Source organism: Cynocephalus volans, chromosome 17 (genome assembly GCF_027409185.1).
Source record: "Cynocephalus volans isolate mCynVol1 chromosome 17, mCynVol1.pri, whole genome shotgun sequence".
NCBI classification, from domain to species: domain Eukaryota; kingdom Metazoa; phylum Chordata; class Mammalia; order Dermoptera; family Cynocephalidae; genus Cynocephalus; species Cynocephalus volans.
This window is the reverse complement of record NC_084476.1, coordinates 24,290,784-24,310,887: the sequence shown is the minus strand read 5'-3', so window position 1 is coordinate 24,310,887 and position 20,104 is coordinate 24,290,784. Positions and strand designations below refer to the sequence as shown.

The following is a 20,104-nucleotide window of genomic DNA, read 5'->3' as shown; positions in this document are numbered from 1 at the left end:
ATGACATAGATGTATATTTCAAGTTAGGACTTGGATCCATTTCTCAAAGAGATGGTGAGCAGCATTTGTTAGGAAGGGATAGGTGAAGTATGGTGGAATGGTCAAGGTAAGAAGTATCTCAAATCATTGCATCTACGAGGGTACTTCAAAAAGTTTGTGGAAAAATTGAATTAAAAGATATATGGATTCTTCCATTAACTTTTGGATGACCTCTCGTATCACCCTTACCCTTTCTTTGGGGTGCTAGAATGTTGTGGTGTAGTAGCTAAGGATGGGTACCTTGTGGTGGTATCATGGGAGAATTCCAGAACCTTTCTTAGGGCCTTTGCTTGTGCTTTGTTCTTCCTGCAAGCCTTTTCTCTTCTTCTTTCCCCTCCCTCCTGCATCTATGAATTCCTTCTAATTCTTCAACTCTTAACTTAAATACCACTTTCTCAAAGAAGCTTTCTCTGATCCCAGAATAGATCAGGTCTGTCTGGTTTTGTGCAGTCTTAGCACTTCTGTTGTCTTTGCAAACTTCTTGCAACAAAATTATTTCTTGTGTAATTAGTTGTTTGTTCCCTCCTGCCCTGCCACCATGAGCTCCATATAGGCACAGATAATAACTGCCTTGTTAATGGCAGTATTCCCGGTGCCTAGTGGCCCACTGTCATTCAGTATTTGTTGAATGAAGGGATGCCACTGAAAAGCCCATATTATCTTTCTTAAAAGAAACTCTGGGATTGAAGTTTTAGATAGTTGCAGAACAGATCATACAGCTCATCTATGGGCCTATTTGTATGGCTCCCAGAAATTTCTGGTAACTGAATCTTGTTTTTTAATGCTGCTTTAAATTTAGTAGTGACTTTGAGTGTACGTTAGTCTGAGGAGTCTGATAATGTTAAATGGGACCTCATTCTTGCCTGAGTATACCATGCTGTATTGTATGTTATTTGTAGATCACCAAAATGGGGGGAAAGCCCCTAATTTCAGGCAAACAAATATCAAGTGATTATTTTTAGCATATTTTACAGGTATAAATTCATTTCATTCTCACAGTAACACTATGAGGTATTATTCTTATCATCATTTTACAGGTTAGGAAACTGAGGCACAGAGAGGTAAAGTAACTTGCCCGAAGTTACATAGCTAGCAACTAGCAGAATTAGGATTTTAAACCAGGCCATCTGGCAGTGGAGTCTATGCTCTTAACCCCTGCACTGTCCCAGCTCACATGAGGTGGTCCCTCACACACATCCGAATAGTCTACAGGCAGAATTTCTAAAGTTGTGTGTGTATAAGGTTGGGCTCAGAGGAGGGCAGTTGAGCTTCTAGAAAGTCTGATGGGACCCTCACCTTTTAAAACTTATGTACGGTTTCCATCAGTGAGGCCTTTTATAGGAGACTCAGAAGCTTTTATCTATATCAGTTAGTGGAGAATGTTGCAGATTCTTTGCTTTGTACCTGAATGACATGATTTCCTTCTGTATCTATTCTTGTTTTACAAGGTTTCCAGATAATCTCAAGATATCTGAACATGCTGTTGGCATCTGTCAAAATTGATTGAATGTCTTTTCAATGAGTTTAAACTCACACGTTCAATTCCCTTTCATCTTAACTTTCTGTGTATATGGTCAGAGAGATATAGGAAATATAAACATTAGAAATTATACTTTTGAGATACAGGAGAGTTAGCCATCAATTGGCAAGGTAACACCCCTACCCCCAACCCCAGACTAGGTTTGAGTGAAGGATCAACCACCCTGTGATTAAGTGCCAATGAGGATAAGCTTGCTGGGGAAGTAAAGAAGCATAATCCCTACATAAAATCATACTCTGCAAGCTCAGAGCTCCCAGAGGAGCCAACTAGGAATTCCCTGTTATTTGGCTGCAACTAGCTTTGTCAGGTTTTGGAAAAGTGACAGTTCTTTTATACCTTTTTTTTTTGTTATAAGGCAGTTTTTCTCAGACTTTTGGAAGAAAACTTATTTTCATGGACCTTCTTTATGCCTAGTGCTTGCTCAATAATTTTCATTATAATGTTACTTAAATATGTATAAATATAAAACTTATGTCTATAGTTTTGATATATCTGTAAACCAAAAACAAAATTATAAATTCAACTTAGGTGAAACTATAAAACTAACATAAATTAAAATTAACAGCATCAGTATGATGGGGAATCAGATTTGAGACAATATCTTTTTACAGTTATAACGTCAGAGGCAGTGCACTATAATTAAGAGTATGGGCTCTGGAGTAAGATTTAAGTTCAAATTTTGGCTCTGCCACTTTGTGCAAGTGACTTAATTTACTTGTTTATAAATGGGGATAATAATTTAACTAATTTAGTCAAATTAGGATTATTGGTATAATTAGGATTATTGGATATTATGCCTTAGAACTGCTTGGCAAATAATAATCGTCCAATGAGTATTAGCTGTACTAATAATTAGTGTTATTTTGTTGTTGTACTGAAACCTAGTAATCAATGTTGGGTTTAATGGTAGAAAGTCTGATTCTATATTTAATGTGTTTCTGATTTTGACTTAGTAATATAAATACGAATGCATAGAATGTCTGCTTGCCTAAGTTAACATACAGTGTGGTGTTAATAACTTCATAACTTTGTTTGCTAATTTAGGATAATCACATCTCATACTTAACCTAAACTCTGTCAGCCAGGACTTGTTGAATTTCAGTTTTTAATGACATATCACTTGATAACTCTGTTAAGCTGAATATCTAATATAATCATTGCCCATATCAGATATGGGAAAATAACACAAGGAGCTATTTTTTAATTCTTGAAAAGTGAACAAAAAAAAGCATCATTTTTCAGCATAGAACTAATCATTAGTATATTGAAGGAAATCAATAGATTCTAGAAACCATTACTCTCAGCATTTCAAAAATACCTTGATTGTCTTATGGCTGATTCCATTTTGTATTAAGCTTAAAATGTATTGAAGTATATTGATAACTATTTCTTGTTAGCTTGGGTTCAGTCCATTTAATTGCCCTATGTATCAGCTAATTATGTTCTCATGACTACCAGTTAACATTGGTTGCCAGACTGAAATATATTAATAGTAGTACTGGAAAAAATGTTTTCATTTTATGGTATTCAAAAAAAGTTTTAGAGCCTCTTCATGAAATTGCCAGTGAATTTCAAAATATAATAAAAGCAAGTTAATGATTACTACCTGTTGATTCTTAAAGGTCAATGAATACTATAGAATTAAGTGGATAAGCTTTAATAAAATTTACAATTTTATCTACTTTATGTTTTATTTATTTTCATTATGGTGTGTTTTTCTGGTTGTCAGTCCTTCAGCAAAGGTGCTATTTTACTATTGTATAGTAGCTTTTACCTGGACAGTAGGTTCTTTTGAGTTCTACATGACTTACAATTTTGTCCTTTGATTCTGCCACATTTTTACATACTTGAACTATTGCAACATCTTCATTCAAATATTGTGCCACAATGTATATGTTTTTCTACGAACATATATTATTTGTTTTAATTCCTTTCTTTTCTCATTACCCTATGACACGTGAAGTGGTATATTACTCCACCATCATCACATTATGCCATTTTGATGATGTCAAATCACGATGCCTTTTGTTTAAAAATTATTAATGCAAAAAAGAAGTCTGCTATTTATATCTGCTAGAAAGGATAAAGCACGAACAGGTTTCCAACAAATTGGAAGTTGAGTGCTGTCACTTTAGGTGATTATGGGCCCTAATGTGAGTATAGATACAAAGGAAAAGAATGCTGAAATTACATGGCAATACTTGGATATAAGGTGATTATTTAGGTGATGTTTATATAATTATATTTTTTATTATGAAAATGAAAATAGGTAAAAATATTTTTACATAGAATTAAAGACCTCCTAGGAACTTTTTGTTGAGTCTATTCTGAGTAATAGTTGTACTGGAGTATGGTGCAAAGAAAATGAATGATTCTTTTTAGCCCCCCCCCTCCCCGCCAAAAAATGAAAAAGAAAATGAAGGATTCTGCTCTAAGGTGTCAAAAACCAGAGATGAATATTATTTTGTGTGTATCCCAGTAGCGGGTTCATGTGTATGTAACCCAAAGCTCCAACGACAGTGGCTTAAACAAGATCAGGAGTTTATCATTCCCTTATGAATCACAAGGAGTACTGAAGTAGGCAGTTCAGAGCTGATGCTTTGGCTCCAAAATGTCACCAGGGACCCAAGCTCCTTCTGGCTCTTCTCTTCCATCCTGAAGTTCTTGCTTTCTCCTGCCAAGAAGCCTCTGGAGCTCCAGCCATCATGACTTTTTCTAGGCAGGAAGAAAGGGAAGGACAAAGGGCAGAGGCAAAAACCAGACAAACCTGTGTTTCACAGGGCTTTCCCAGAAGCCCAACCGTTGGTGTCCATATTCACATCCTTGGCAGAACTGTGTCATAGGGCCATCCCTATTTCAAGGGAAGCTGGGAAACATGTTTTAGCTGAGCACATTGCTCCCCCAACAAATTGGACCTCTCTTAAGGAATAAGAGAGAATGGACACAGGGTAGGCGAGTAACTGTCTCTGCCACACCAATCAAATAACTATGTTAAGAAGCTCAAAGGCTTGGATGGTTAGCTCAGTTGGTTAGAGCACGGTGTTATAACACCAAGGTCAAAAGTTCAGATTCCTGTAACAGCCAGCCGCCAAAAAAACTAAAAGACACACAGGCGCGCGCGCACCCCCCCCTCCCCCGCCTTCTCTTTTATCACACATGCACACACACCCTACCCCACCCCACCCCTGCCTTCTCTTTTATCTGCATTTCTACTTCAACCAAAGTTGTATGAAAGGAATATAAATGAAATAGTCCCCTAAATTGCTAGAGTGAAGGAAACTAAGATCAGGCAATCCTGTCATTTTAGGCTCAGGGATAATTAGTGACTTGTCCGAGGCCACGACAGTAGTTCTAGGCCTGGAATTTGAAGTTCCTGACTCCCACAGTCATTTTCTCTTTATTTACTGTGCTGCTTCAGGAACTCTGGTTGCTCATGTATTACTTTCTCACATATACAAGATAGCTGTGTTTAGGTTATACCATTGGAGAGAAAACTCTCACATCCCTTGAATGATTACAGTAAAAGCAATCAGAGGAAATTTCATGTTTCTTATTTGAGGGTCTTATATGTTTGCTTTGTTAGTGTTGATGGTGCTGGTGGTATTTACATATTTGATTCGTTCATTCATTTTTCCTACCCATCATGTTGTTCTCACTTTTACCCAGCCAAGGACTCATAACAAGTGGTTCTTTTTGTCTCCTGCCTAAAAAGGAATGATTTACTTCTGTTTGGTAGTTGGTTATCCTTGGATTTACAGGAACCTCAGATGGTGGAATATACTGGACACACCTTTTACCTCTAATTGTGGGATGAAGGGCAATATTTCAGGAGTTCCAGGTGGCCAGGAGGTGGGAATCCTGTTCCTAAGGGTGTTTAGAGCACTGACACTAGCCTACGATCCTTGTTTCTAGTCTACAGACTGTTCCTCCTATGGATCTCCTCCCAATGTGTTCTCCCTTCTCCATTAAAGACTTCTCCACTTTCCAAATCTAACCCCTTATTTTCTCCTTGGACTCCCAGTTGTGTTGTTTTCTGGTGCCCAGCAGAGGATTGACTTCCTTTCTCTGACATCCATCCTAGAATGAATCCAAATCTCCTTTGTTGGCTCTGGCTAGTAATGAAGTTTCTGATGATAAAGTGTGACATTGGAAGTACATCTCTTGGTTAATACAACTAATACACACATTTTATTATTAAGGGGATGACTGAACCCCTCTCTGTGACTTTGGAAGTAAAATGTACCATGAAAAACCTCTTTTTTATTGCTTGTTTCTTTTTTCCTTTCCTATTTATTTTTCTTATGCAGCCATTATTATAACAATAAAGGAAACTAACAAATATGTTCTCCAAACAACCATAAATCATCAGCTGTGTTTACTTTTTTCTATATTCCCTTCTAGTCCCTCTTCATATGCAATGATACTAACTAGATACAATTTTGAAATGCATTTCTTTTTTATGCCAAATAATCATAGTTGGAAGAAATTACAGTAATTAAGATGTGGGAATGTCTTGGGTAATAATGTCTTCTTATTTTGATTATTTTCCTTTAGGAAAGACACTGCTGATCCTGTAACATGGAGGATTGTCTTCATACCTCATCTGAAAATCTGTCCAAATTGGTCAGCTGGGCCCACAGCCATGGGACTATTTGCAGCCTCATTCCAAACCTGAAACACTTGCTTTCTGAAGGTTCCCATGGGAACTTGACAGCAATGTGGGGCTGTAGTGCTGGCCATGCTTATCACTGGCCGCTAACAGCTACTTGCAGAGCTGGGTCCCAAGAGAGGGTCTGTTTCCAGGATAACAGAAGTTTTAACTCTGATAGTCCCAGTATAATTGGGGTGCCTTCTGAGACACAGACTAGCCCTGTCGAAAGGTACCCTGGAAGACCAGTGAAGGCAAAGCTAGACTGTAACCGGACCAGAGACTCCTGTGATTTCTCTTACTGCAGTGAGCCTTCTGAACTGGACGAAGCTGTTGAGGAGTATGAAGATGACAACACCCTGTTTGACATGGTTTGTGAGTCTTCTGTTACAGATGAGGATAGTGACTTTGAACCCCAAACCCAAAGACCTCAAAGTATTGCTCGGAAAAGGCCTGGAGTGGTCCCATCTTCTTTGCATTCAAGCTCCCAGGCGCAGATGGTTGACGAATGCAGCAATGATGTCATCATCAAGAAAATCAAACAAGAGATTCCTGAAGATTATTACATTGTGGCAAATGCAGAGCTGACTGGAGGGGTAGATGGACCAGCTCTGTCACTGACACAGATGGCAAAACCCAAGCCTCAGACTCATGCTGGTCCCTCCTGTGTAGGGTCTGCTAAGCTGATTCCCCATGTTACATCTGCCATCAGCACGGAGCTAGACACACATGGTATGTCTGCGTCCCCCTCTGTGATCTCCAGACCAGTTGTCCAGAAGACTGCTAGGGTATCTCTGGCCTCACCAAACAGAGGACCTCCTGGTGCCCATGGCACCAGCCAGCAGGTGGCCATGCAGATGCCTGTGAGCACATCCCATCCTAACAAACAGATCAGTATCCCTTTGTCTGCCCTGCAGCTGCCTGGACAGGATGAGCAAGTTGCTTCTGAAGAATTCCTGCCACATCTGCCCAGCCAGGTCTCCTCCTGTGAGGTGTCCCTTTCTCCCTCAGTTAACACAGAGCCAGAAGTGAGCTCCAGTCAGCAGCAACCCCCAGTCGCTCCAACCATCACCACTGAGGCCACAGCACAGTGCATACCAGGTATGGCATGTGAGGTGACAAGTTAGTCCCTCATCCACACACATCAGAGAACTCTGCGCCGTCATCACTTCTAAAACCATTGGCTCAGTTTGCTAGAATTCAGTCCTTAATGATGCTCAGAAAGATAGAAATAATAAAATATATTATGTCCAGGTGATATGATAAAGCAAATCCATCTGAATTAAGGCCTTTCATCCAGTTGATGTACCTTAGGGCTGAGAGGACAGCTGTAGGATTGTGCTGTTGGTTTTCTGTGGCTAGATTTTAGGTTGCTATCTGGCCTGAAGCTGACGTTTTATATAGTACAGTTCTTTTTGAAAAGCTTTTTAATGTTTTCCTATCAATATCCAGGTATTTAGTTGCCATTTGAAGCCAAAATGATGTTGGGTAAGGCATCTAATGACAATAGACTTAATGTTTTTCCGCTATTGTTTACTTCTCTGAGCCAACTTGGCATTGGTATTTATTTTAGTTGGTGTGGTAGTTTAGAACAAGTTTTTTAAAAAGCAACAAACATTTCTAAAAGAAGTACTTGGTATTTTCTCTCAAAAGGTAAAAGGATCAGGTATCTTGCATTTCTGGAACATGTTAGTCTAACTGGAATGGATTGAGAGCAGAGTGAAATAATTATATGAGGCCCCTACACTTGTAATTCTACCATCCTAATGTTCTTTAATACCAACATTGAATACTTATATCATCCTGGCTACTGTACTATAAAGGGGGTTTGGGTCTCATGCTTTTGGGTTCATGATTTAAATCTAATGGGCCAGAAGTAGAAGCATGGACAAGGATGAACAGATGTGCAGAGGATATAGAAAGCAGAAATTGGTGGCACATTTTGTTTTCTTTCAGTCTTTCTCGAAAAAGTCATGTATATTGGGAAAAGCTTCCTACAGGCACCTGTGCCTTTACCCTAACTTCCTAGAAGTAAGTTGCTTTACAAACATGCTTTTCCAATTTTAGTATCAATCTTAAGATCCCCAAAAGAAACCTTCTATTTATGATTTTTCTAACACAGTCGTGGCATTATGAATAAAGGTATGCACTGAAAATATTTATATCTTGATTGGAAATTATGGTTTTCAGTTTATTAATATTTCTTTCTTTTTTTAAATAATAGTTTTATTGAGATATAATTCACATACATAAAATTCACTCTTTTAAACCATTTTAAGCCATTTAAAAATGGTTTTTGGTATATTCACAAACTTGTGCAACCGTCACCATTACATAATTTCAGAACATTTTCATCACCCCAGAAAAAAACTCCATATCCATTAGCAGTCACTATTTCCCTCCCCCCACTCCTTGGCAACCAGTAATCTACTTTCACTCTCTGTGGATTTGCCTCTTCTGTACGTTTCATATAAATGGAATCATATATGGCATCTTATGACTGCCTTCTTGCACTTAGAGTAATGTTTTCAAAGTTAATCCATGTTGTAGCATTTCTTTCCTTTTTATTGCCAAATATTTTATTGTATTAATATACCATATTTTACTTTTCCTCTCATCAGCTGATGGACATTTGGGTTGTCTCCATCTTTTGGCTGTTATGAATAATCCTGCTATGAACATTTGTGTACAAGCTTTTGTGTGGGCATGTATTTTTATCTCGCTTGGGCAGCTACCTGGGAGTGGAATTGTTGGGTCCTATGGTAACTTTGTGTTTAACTTTTTGAGGAGCTGCCAAACTGTTTTCCTAAGCAGCTCTGCCATTTTACAATTTCACCAATAATGTGTAAAGGTTCCTATTTCGGTACATTGTTACCAACGCTTGTTATTTTCCATGTTTAAAACAATTATAGCTGTCCTGTTGGGTATGTGAAGGTAGTATCTTGTGGTTTTGATTTGCATTACTCTAATGACTAACAATATTAAGCTTTTTTTCATGTGCTTATTGGCCATTTGTATATCTTCTTTTGAGAAATGTCTATTCACATCCTTTGCCTGTTTATTAATTAGGTTGTCTTTTTATTGGTGAGTTGTAAAAGTGTTTTGTGTATTATGGATATGAGTTCCTTATCAGATATATGATTTGCAAATATTTTCTCCCGTTCCTTAAGTTGTCTTTTTCTTTCTTCCTTTTAAAAAATTTTTCCTTCAATCATTGAATATCAGTTTTACTTCAATCATTGAATATTGACATGGTCTTTGGTTAGGAAATCTGACTCTTGATATATGTAGGACACAAGTAGTACCTTTTCACTTAAATAGTTGGGAATCTGGTTCATTTATCTGTTTTTCCTCCCTGTCTTTTTTTTTTTTTTTTTTTGGTAAATAGAGACTTAGCCTGACAGTTTTCTACAGTCTCACTTAATTTTATATTTGAAGGTATAATTCAGATACGTATTTTGCAAAGTGGCCCAGTATACCCAGACAGTTTAGTAAGACTATTATGTGTGTTGCACACCCTTCCACTAACTTACCCCTGCAAAGAAAGATGCAAAATATCCTTGCATTTGTCTATGGTAGTAAATGAGATACTGAGACTCTTTACTAAACCACATGTGAATATCTTGGAAAAGAAATTCATCCTATTTGAAAAAAGAAAGAATTTTAATCCATTTATTATTGTGTGTATTACATTCTTTTAGGTTTTTTCCTTCCTTTATTGAAATTGCACTTCTTATGATAGCTATAAAAACCAGGCATGGCCAAGAATAGCACATTATATATACAATTGTAAACTGTGATTTGGCTTTACTCTCACAAGGAGGGTAGGATGACTTGGAGTTGAACCTTCAAGAAAAACTGTGCAGAAATTGTAATGGGAATTTCCTAGGGAATGATCCTCATGTTTTGATCCCTTCTTCTCTGGAAGGATATCATATTGCTAAGATATCTTTAGCTTTAGAGAAACACTATTTGGACTAGAATGAGACATGGGACAAACAAAAATCTGATTGACATTTTTCTTTTGTAAGAGGTATATAAAATTAATGTTAATTTTCCTTTGTTTCCTAGAGCTTAAACTAAGTTCTGTGTTCTAAAGTTTTCTTTATTTGTGTTTGCATATTTATTTTTAGTCAATAATCTTCATTCTAGACATAGATATTTAAAAAATTAGAATCTAGCATTTCTAGTTATTTAAAAATGACTGTACAGACGGAACTTACACAGTTAATGTGGAAAGCACGCCTGGAACTCAGCAAAGAAGAAAGGTGCTGAAAGAACTAGCTGAAAGCTAAATCAAGCTCTTTTAAAATGGATCCTATGTAAGCTTGAGTCTTTACCAGATCATTGCAGAACTACTACTACGTATCTTTAAATAATATTTTTTAAGTAAATAATTTGACAAATGACTATTGAGTCAGCCAGAAACAAAGAGAAAGTGTTCCATTTTGTTTAGTTTTACTGATGCCATTTTAATTCTGTTCCCCTAGTGGAAAATCATTCTTATTTCTGTTCAGAACTGAACTCATAACGTTATAAAATGTTAATTAAGGTGTGTATAAAAGCATTAATTTTTATGTCAGTCCTGCCATACTGCTCAATCCAAATCTTAGCAATGAGTAAAGAGAACATATATTATTAGAAAAATTGTTGGCTATCTTCCAGTAACTTGGATTTTATTAATTTTTGAGGTTTTTATGTAAATTTGGGACATTTATCATAATTAGATTTAAATCTCTGTTGCATTGTAAGTTGGGTTTTTATGTGTATATGTATATTTCTTAAATATACTCACATACATATATCTGCTTTTATGATTTTGTATAAGGACCTTTTATCAATCAGCTCATTTCCCAGAATTTTTATGGTAGCAAGCATTGAATTTTTACTTAGTAGATTTGTAGTATATGTAGTTTTTCTTTTCCAAGTATACAACTTTATCTTTTTCTAATATATTCATGTCTTCCTTGTTTATTAGAAATAGTAACTCATTGTCTATCATGTATATTGGTGTACTGAGTGCTTATCATACTATATCACCTCAGCATTTATTTTTAAATACAGGTGTAACTTTTAAATACCAGAAGCAAGGCTTGGTCTCCCTTGACAGTTTCCAGTTCTATACCCCGCCCATTGGCTCCAGCTTGTGGCCAGAGATTAAAAGTTAGAGGCATCTCTCCCACCTAGCAGGCTGAGCGCCTTGCTTTCCCTCCTCCTTCTCTCCCCATCTCCCTCTTTTCCTCCCTCCCTCCCTCTCTTTCTTTCTTTAATTTTATTTCTTAATTGACATGTAATAATTGTACATATTTATGGGGTACAGAGTAATTTTCCCATACATGTATATACTGTGTGATGATCAAATCGACTAGTTAGCATATCCATCACTGCAAATGTTTATCGTTTCTTTGTTTTATTTTATTTTATTTTATTTTGTCGATATACAATGTGGTTGATTATTGTGGCCCATTACCGACCCCCCCCCCAACAATGTCCTTTCTGTTTGTTTGTTGTATCAACTTCAAGGAATTGTAGTTGTTATGTCTTCTTCCCCCCACCTCCTGGGTTTTTTTTTGTGTGTGTGTGTGTGTGTGTGTGTGTGTGTGTGTGTGTGTGTGTGTGTGAATTTATTTATTTATTTTTAGCTCTCACCAATAAGTGAGAACATGTGGTTTTTCTCTTTCTGTGCCTGACTTGTTTCACTTAATATAATTCTCTCAAGGTCCATCCATGTTGTTGCAAATGGCAGTATTTCATTCGTTTTTATAGCTGAGTAGTATTCCATTGTGTAGATATACGACATTTTCCGTATCCACTCATCCGATGATGGACATTTGGGCTGGTTCCAACTCTTGGCTATTGTAAAGAGTGCTGCAGTGAACATTGGGGAACAGGGATACCTTCGACTTGATGATTTCCATTCCTCTGGGTATATTCCCAGCAGTGGGATGGCAGGGTCATATGGCAGATCTATCTGCAATTGTTTGAGGAACCTCCATACCATTTTCCATAGAGGCTGCACCATTTTGCAGTCCCACCAACAATGTATGAGAGTTCCTTTTTCTCCGCAACCTCGCCAGCATTTATCGTTCAGAGTCTTTTGGCTTTTAGCCATCCTAACTGGGGTGAGATGGTATCTCAGTGTAGTCTTGATTTGCATTTCCCAGATTATTGTTTCTTTGTGATGAGGATATTTTAGCTCCTCTCTTCCAGCCATTTGAAAATATACAATAAATTATAGTTAATTTATAATATTAATTATAATATTATAATATAATATATTATTATTATTATTTTTGTTATACTAGCACTGAATACTATAACTTATTCTTCCTATCTAGCTGTAATTCTGTATCCATTAACCAACCTGTCTCCCTATCCCCCTCCTCTGGCCTCCCACCCCCTTCCCCTTCCCAGCTTTTGGTAAGCACAATTTTAGGCTCTGCTTCTTATGAACTCGCTTTTTTTTTTTTTTTTTTTTTTTTTTAGCTCCTGCATGTGAGTGAAAACATACGGTATTTATCTTTTTGTTCCTGATTTATTTCACTTAACATAATGTCTTCCACCAGTGCTTTCTTTAAATGGATCATTTAGACATTTGCCCTTGAACTTAAAGTGACTACCTCTCAGTCACAGCGTGACCTCCTTAGAACTCGTGCTTGCTTGCTTTAAACCAATTAGTTAAAGCTTCCCGTGGGAAACCTGTTTGGCTGTCGCCCTGGACCCAATAAAAGCATTGACCCACAGGTCCCCTCTCTCTCTGCCAGTGTACCCTGACCTTTGCGTGTGTATGGGGGTGCTCCAGGTATGCTTGTGTACCCCATGGAACCCCCCCCAGGGTCTGTAAGTACTAAAAACTAACTCTTACACTTCAGCATTGTGATCATGTCATTGAAGTCATGCCTGCAGCCCACCCCAGTGGGACCCTAGCAGGTGAATCCTTGGCTGGTGTTCTTTTGTCTGGGCCTCTGGTGGCTGCTGGGGACAGTTGCTGCCAACAGAGTTGATGGAGAAATTCTAAGAGTTTCATTTAAAACAATTGGAAGTACATTTTGCACTTTACCATTAGCTTTTAATATTTTTTGTATGTTGAGAAAATGGATTTCTTAATCTTCACGAAGACTATTCTTTCAACCGCTATCATCTTTTCTGCCTTTGATATTTTGCTTAGGAAGTCCTTTCTCTAACTCGAGGTAACATAAATAAAATATTTATCTATATCTTCCTCTTGTTCTTCTATGGTTTTACTTTCCTCTCCTTTCTTCTTTCTTTTTAACATTTAACTCTACGATTAGAATGTCTTAGAATTATATTTGCAGGTAGTCAAATGTTCCAGCATCATTTATTGAATAATTCCCATTCTCTATTGAATTGATTCATATAACACATTTTTGTTTATAATTGGGTCTATTTCTAGTTTTCAATTTGTTTTATTGATCTCATCTTTTTTCTTCTAATTTTTACTGTTTGTTTATATTTTATTCAAAAGAAAATGCTTTCAGAGTGAAAGAGAGGTGTAGCCCAAGTCCTTTAATATACTTTTTGAAAAATTACTCATGTAAAATTGAGTTCAGTAAGCTTCTAAAAATAAGGTATATGTTACTTCCAGTTATTTGGTGTCTGTGTGAACACAACAAACAGTGGTTTCTTTTGTTTGCAACAGAAAACCTGAATTAAAATAAGTTAAAGGAAAGAATTAATTGCCTTATACTCCAAGGACAGATGTTCAAACAGGCTTTCATCCAGGGTTCAGAAGACATCTAGTTTCTCTCGCCATTTGTCACCTTGGCTTCCTCAGTACTAGCTTTACCTACAGTATTTGATCCCTACATGGACCCAAGATGGTTGTGCTGCTGATTTTCATGTCTAGCAGTAGACAGGTGCTGTGTCACAGCATGCCCACCAACCCCTGAACCAGTCATAGGAGCATCAGCCCTCTCACCATGGAAACAGTATTGAAATCAGCCCTACACAAACCATATGGCTTGAGGTGCGGGAGGTGGGGGGTTAGGGGTATTCTTCCAAGAACATTCTAGGTACTATTCTTGAGAGAGGCAGCAGACCAGAGATACCTACTACATTTATGTGGAGGTTATTTTGGTTCTATTTTGTTTTGAGCTTTTAGTTTTTTCATGTACGCAGATAGGAAGAGTCGTTATGTATGTCACTCAAAGGCAGAGTATACTAGAATGGTGTTCTAATATAAGGGAAAGAAATATGTATAAATGTGTATGCTTATGTATATGTGTGTATATGTGTGTGTGTGTGTGTATATATATATATACACTTATATAAGCATATACTCGTGCGTACATACATGCACACATTTTATATATTTCTGTATTCCACAAGACTTTTATGCCTCTTTTTACAAGAAGGAATAAGACTAACATTGTTTTTTAGCCATACCTTTTCTGCACTTTCCTGCAGGAAGACCTCAGCCACTTTTGAAAGATAATAGAGACAAAGTAAAAATTTAGGTTCTTTTTTTGCCATAATTTTTCTCATCACCAGGGGGTGCTCATCTGAGAATTGATATGGAAGGCAGCTCGGGGCATTGAGGTAGTGGAGCCTGGCCACTCAGAGTTTAGAATCAGTTTAGTATCTGAATTGATCCCAACCCTACCTTCTGCTGGCCTTGTGATCTTAGTGAAGTCATTTCACTTCTCTGAGACTCAGTTTCTTCATTTGTAAAGTAATGGCAGTATCTGTCTCACAGGGTTGAGGATCAAATGCAAATACAGGCAAAGCACTAAAGAGAGTAACTGACATGTGATAAACATTCAATAAATGGATAATTTCCACCCTTATTAGTATTTTTATTTTCATTATTGTCATTGTCATCATTATTAGATTGTGCTCCATACTCTTTAAGTAGTGAAGTAGATTCTGATTTTATGCAATTATACCCATTCATCTACTAAAATATGGCCTCAGTATCACCTGCATCACGTGGGAACTTATTAGAAATGCAGAATTCCAGACCCACAGAATCAGAATCTGCATTTAACAAGATCTCCAGGTGACTTGCATGTACATTAAAGCTTGAGAAACAGTGATCCGGAGAATGCAGGATTCACATTACAGGCCACATTGTCATTCTGTCTCTCCACCCAGTAACTCTGAACATTCTTCCTGTGTGAGACAATTCTCTCCTCTGTGCATATGCACTTCTCCTTAGGAGAGGAGAGGCCAGAAACTTGCTTTCCAAGGTTATATTTCAGCAAAAGCAGTCTTGTGACCTTCAGCTTTGCCAGTCAACTGTACCACCCCAGCCAGACTCAGGGAAATGCAAATTAAAACAACAATGAGATACCATTTTACTCCCATCAGAAAGGCAAAATTTATTAATTTAAACTACCTAAAGTGTTGGTGAAGTATGGAAAAATGGAGACATGCCAGTGGGAATATAAATTGGTACAAATACTTCGGAGAACAATTTACAGTATCTAATAAAGTTAAAGATGTGCATATCATACAACCTAGGAATTCAGTTTTTAATGTCTGCTCTAGAGGGACTTCTTCATAGATATATAAAAGGAGATATGTACAGGGTATACATTGCAACTTTGTGATAACAAGGGAAAAAAAAATTAGTTAACCTCAATGTCTATCAGTAGAGAAAGGGATAAATAAATTGTGACGTTTTTCAATGGAATAGATGAATCAGCCAGGTCTACATTTATTGACGTGAATAAGTTTTGAAAAAAAGTTGCACAATGTTATTATATATTAGAATATTAGAATATCATACCTTTTAAAAAAAACATGAATGTTACTATGTATTGTATGTTTTACATGCACACAAAGAAACATGGACTCCAGGAGACACACCAGATATATGGTAGTGGTTGCCTTTAAGGAGGAATGGGGGATAGGAAGGTGTACGCACACAGGACACTTGAACTGTATCTGTAACATTTTTTTTTTTTAAAAGATGACCGGTAAGGGGATCTTAACCCTTGACTTGGTGTTGTGAGCACCACGCTCAGCCAGTGAGCGAACCGGCCATCCGTATATGGGATCCGAACCCGTGGCCTTGGTGTTCTCAGCACCGCACTCTCCCGAGTGAGCCACGGGCCGGCCCTGTAACATTTTTTTTTAAAGTAACAAATATGACAGGATGTTAACATTTATTAAATCTGAGTGGCAGGAACTTGAGTTTATGTTGACAAGAGGCAATGTAAACACAGTGTTTAAGGTGAAACTCCTGACACAACTGCCTGGATTCAAATCCCAGCTCTGCTCCTCCTTTTTCAGGTGACCTTGTCAAGTTTCTTACTTAACCTCTTTGTGGCTTAGCTTTCTCATCTGTAAAATGAAGATAATTGTCTATTCTATAGGGTTGATGTATACATTAATTAATCTATACAAAGCACTCTGGTTCATGGTAAGCATACATTAGCTAGTATTATTCTGTATACTTTATGTTCTAAAATATGACTACATTTTAAAAAACAGATCATGAAGCATAAATAAAACTGTAATATTTATGGGGTCATTATGACATTATTGTTACTGAATAAGGAGATTTTTTTGGTAAGAAAACAAACTTTACTGCCATTGTCATCCAGTGTACATCTTTATGAACAAAGAATTTGAGAATTATCCTCACAAATTTCAACATTGTGGCTTTCCTCCTTATGATCATGATGGGATGCTGTCATGGGAACATTTTTTAAAGCTCCTCTGCTGGAATAAATAAAAAACACAAAAGCAAAATGTCCTCTATTATCTCTATAGCACTTTTATTTCCAGGATCAATATTGTCTAAGTTCCATGAAGAAAGAGGTTGTTTCCTTTATTTTACTGATGGAAAATGAGGCATAAAGAAACTAGGTGATGTGGTTGGAGTTACAATGGGAAGGAACCTGGTCTACTTGTTAACTAAGTGGACAGGATTGCTGCTTCGCACCAGGTCCCCATCTTTGCTTGTCTTGGTTCAGGAATAGCCTAAACTCCTGATTGCTTCCCCTTTTATTTTCAGGTCATGCCTATCACTTATCCAAGATTTAGGCCGCTAGGTTACATCCTTAAGAGATTTTTTTTCTTCCATTTTTAAAAGGACCCAGAGTTTAATAGAAAGATTGACTGTATTAGGAGCAGGTAGACAAGCGTCTTAGTCTTTTTCTACTGAGCATCTGGACAAATCACTTCCACTTCCATTTATTAGACTTTTTTTCAGGATCAACTATATGACAAGCACTGTGCTGGGCTGGTGAAAATACAAAGATGAATGTCAAATTCCTTGCCCCCAGGATAGCATTGTTTAGAGAAGGGGCAAACAAAACAACAACTTCAACTCCAGTGAATAGAAAGGTGTATAAAGTATAGTGCGACATAAGAGTCAGCCTCAGGGAACACATGTAAGGGTAAATGGAGCAACATGAGCAAAGATGTTAGGGCATGAACATATGCAGGATGTTTAGAAAATCAGGCAATTGAGTGTGGCTTGAGAGTAGATTTCAAGGGATCCGTTAGAGTTGCTGCCAGAAAGACAGGCTGGAGCCACCTGTGAAAGGCTGTGCATGTGATGTCACAAATGTCCTGCATGGAGAGCAGAGAGACAGCTAGTTCATTATCTTAGAATCATTCTGATAGCATTGGGGAAATAGAGGGTGAGACCTGAGAGCTGTTTTGTAGAGTATCACAGTAATCCAGGTGGGAGATGGCAGAAGGTGCTTGCATGAGGTAATAATGAGGGCATTGGAGAGGAGGAGACAGAAGCAAATATTTCAGGAATTACAGTACAGAACTTGATGACCTCTGGGCGGCTGGCCTCTTGGGATCTCTGTTCCTACCCACCTATTCCTTGTCCAAAGGCACAGCAGTGTTTTAGGTAATAAAAGGTCTTTAGGGCACAAAGATCTGAGGTAAGGTCGTAATGTGAAACCCTGTATGTGTAGGATAAGGCAGTGTTAAGAGTTCTGAGGCATGCCATGATTCATTCATTCATTCATTCATTCATTCAGATATCCACTGGAAGTCTACAAAGTGCCAAGCTCAAGTTGGGTGCATGTATGCAGCAACAAACAAGGCAAAAACATGGTTCCTGTTCTCATGCTGCCCACACTCTAATGGGAGAGAGACACCCCGGTGCTTGCCCTCTCAAAAAATTCCCAATTTGAAAATTCTCCCTCTCCCTCTCCTAAACCGAGATGTTCTTAATCAAACTCTGAATGACTTTGTAAGACTAAATTGGTTGCCTTTAGATAACACATTTATTAAGACTGTTTCTAGGATGATGTATGACCAATGGTGGTTAAATGAGCAATTAAACCAGTATGATAAATGAAAGGCAAGTCTTTCTTAGCTGCAAATTAGAAGTGCAGAGGCAAGAGGCAACCCATTCCACATCATAATTTATTCGAAAAAACTTTCTACTCAGCTAAAAATAACAAGCCTACTTATATTAAAATTGTAATGTTGCTTATTTTTGCAGACTAGTGGCCTGTCTTTAAGAATTAAAAATATAATTGCTGAAAAGCAAAAGTAGAAAATTAAGCTAATTGCTCTCTGTTGTACAAATACATAGTTTTCTGAGAAAGTGTGTTTTAACAGCTTTTTAAAAAATGCTTGCACAGCCTTCTTTAGTATCACTAGTCTTAGTATTTGACAAAAAAATTTCCCCAATTGGCTCTTTATTTCTTTAAAATAAGGGCATTTTTATATTACACTAATGAAGTAAAAACTTTGTTACTTAGATGTATTTAAAGTTCACCTACATATTGAGATTGAGACCTCCAAATATGCAAAATGTACCCAAATACAGCAAACTAGCAAATAGCTATAAACCTCAGAATGTAATTTTCTTTCAATGAATTTGGATTTAATTGAGACTTCTAGGAAGCCAGGAACCACATCAGGACTGAAGAGGGGTTGACCTTGATTTTCTAGCCTTGGTATCCATTCCTTATGGTCTGAAAAGCAGAAATAATGTACAGCTCCAGGGCACACAAGTCAGTGTCAGGGCACTGAAGCCTTCGCCCCAGTGTTCTGTGAGTTCAGATGTCATCCTGTGTCTGTTTTCATTAGAAAAACAGCAGCTTCCTCCCTCTCCTCACAAGTGGAGCTGCCTGGCCGTCTTGGGTTTCAACAGGGATGGGCAGAGTCCAAGTGATCCACTTCATTTTAGGTCCAGCAATAACTTCTCTTTCAATCTAGATCTCATTTATGTAACTAATGGCTTATGTTCCCAGAGTGTATCAGAAACAAGAGGTAGTATTTATAGAGCACAGTAAAAATGAAAAATTATGCTTCTGTGGGTACAAGGCAATTTTAAGCTTTATTTTAGGTGAGACCAGTGATCAGATTTATAATCAAGTAAATCTGATTTAGTGATCAATGCACCTTAGTTGATTTATTGACTGTTATGATACACATATCTGTCTGCTTCTTCAATGCTGTCTTAACATCTATGGGATTGCTTTCTAAGACAAAAGCAATAATTTTTATTGCCTTTTTCAATTTATTTTTATCAAGGTAATATATGTATGTGGCAATCAATAAAATAATATTGCCGAACAGTAACAATCTCTCACTTTAGCTCTTATCATCCCATAATTTCAGCTCCTCAAAGGAAACTTCTTTTGAGCCTTTCTATTTTTGATTCTTCCAAAATCATGAACAAATTGCACATATCTGTTTCTCAGTTTATCAACTCAGAAAATATTCATAGATTCTTCGTTATGAAAGATGAAGATTTAACTCATTTTCATTAACCTTCCAATATTTGATTGTTAGATTATTAGAATACACAAGTAACTAATAGAAGAATTAAAAATAACAAAAGAGGAACTAAATATACTTTTTCCACTTAAGGATGAGAATATTAGTGTCCCTATTCTTTTCACTGTTCTCTCCACCCTTCTTACAATCTT

At 37.2% G+C, this 20,104-nt stretch overlaps 1 protein-coding gene across 2 annotated transcripts in view; it reads left to right on the top strand.

Moving 5' to 3' along the window:
• KIAA1958 (KIAA1958 ortholog) overlaps nucleotides 1-20,104 on the top strand; it is a 138,753-nt gene that overhangs the window by 51,517 nt on the left and 67,132 nt on the right. For both annotated transcript variants that reach the window (XM_063082285.1, XM_063082286.1), the window contains exon 2: nucleotides 6,134-7,328. In XM_063082285.1, coding sequence (XP_062938355.1) covers nucleotides 6,158-7,328 — 1,171 coding nt within the window. In that variant the 5' untranslated portion in view covers nucleotides 6,134-6,157. The remainder of the gene's footprint in view (nucleotides 1-6,133; nucleotides 7,329-20,104) is intronic.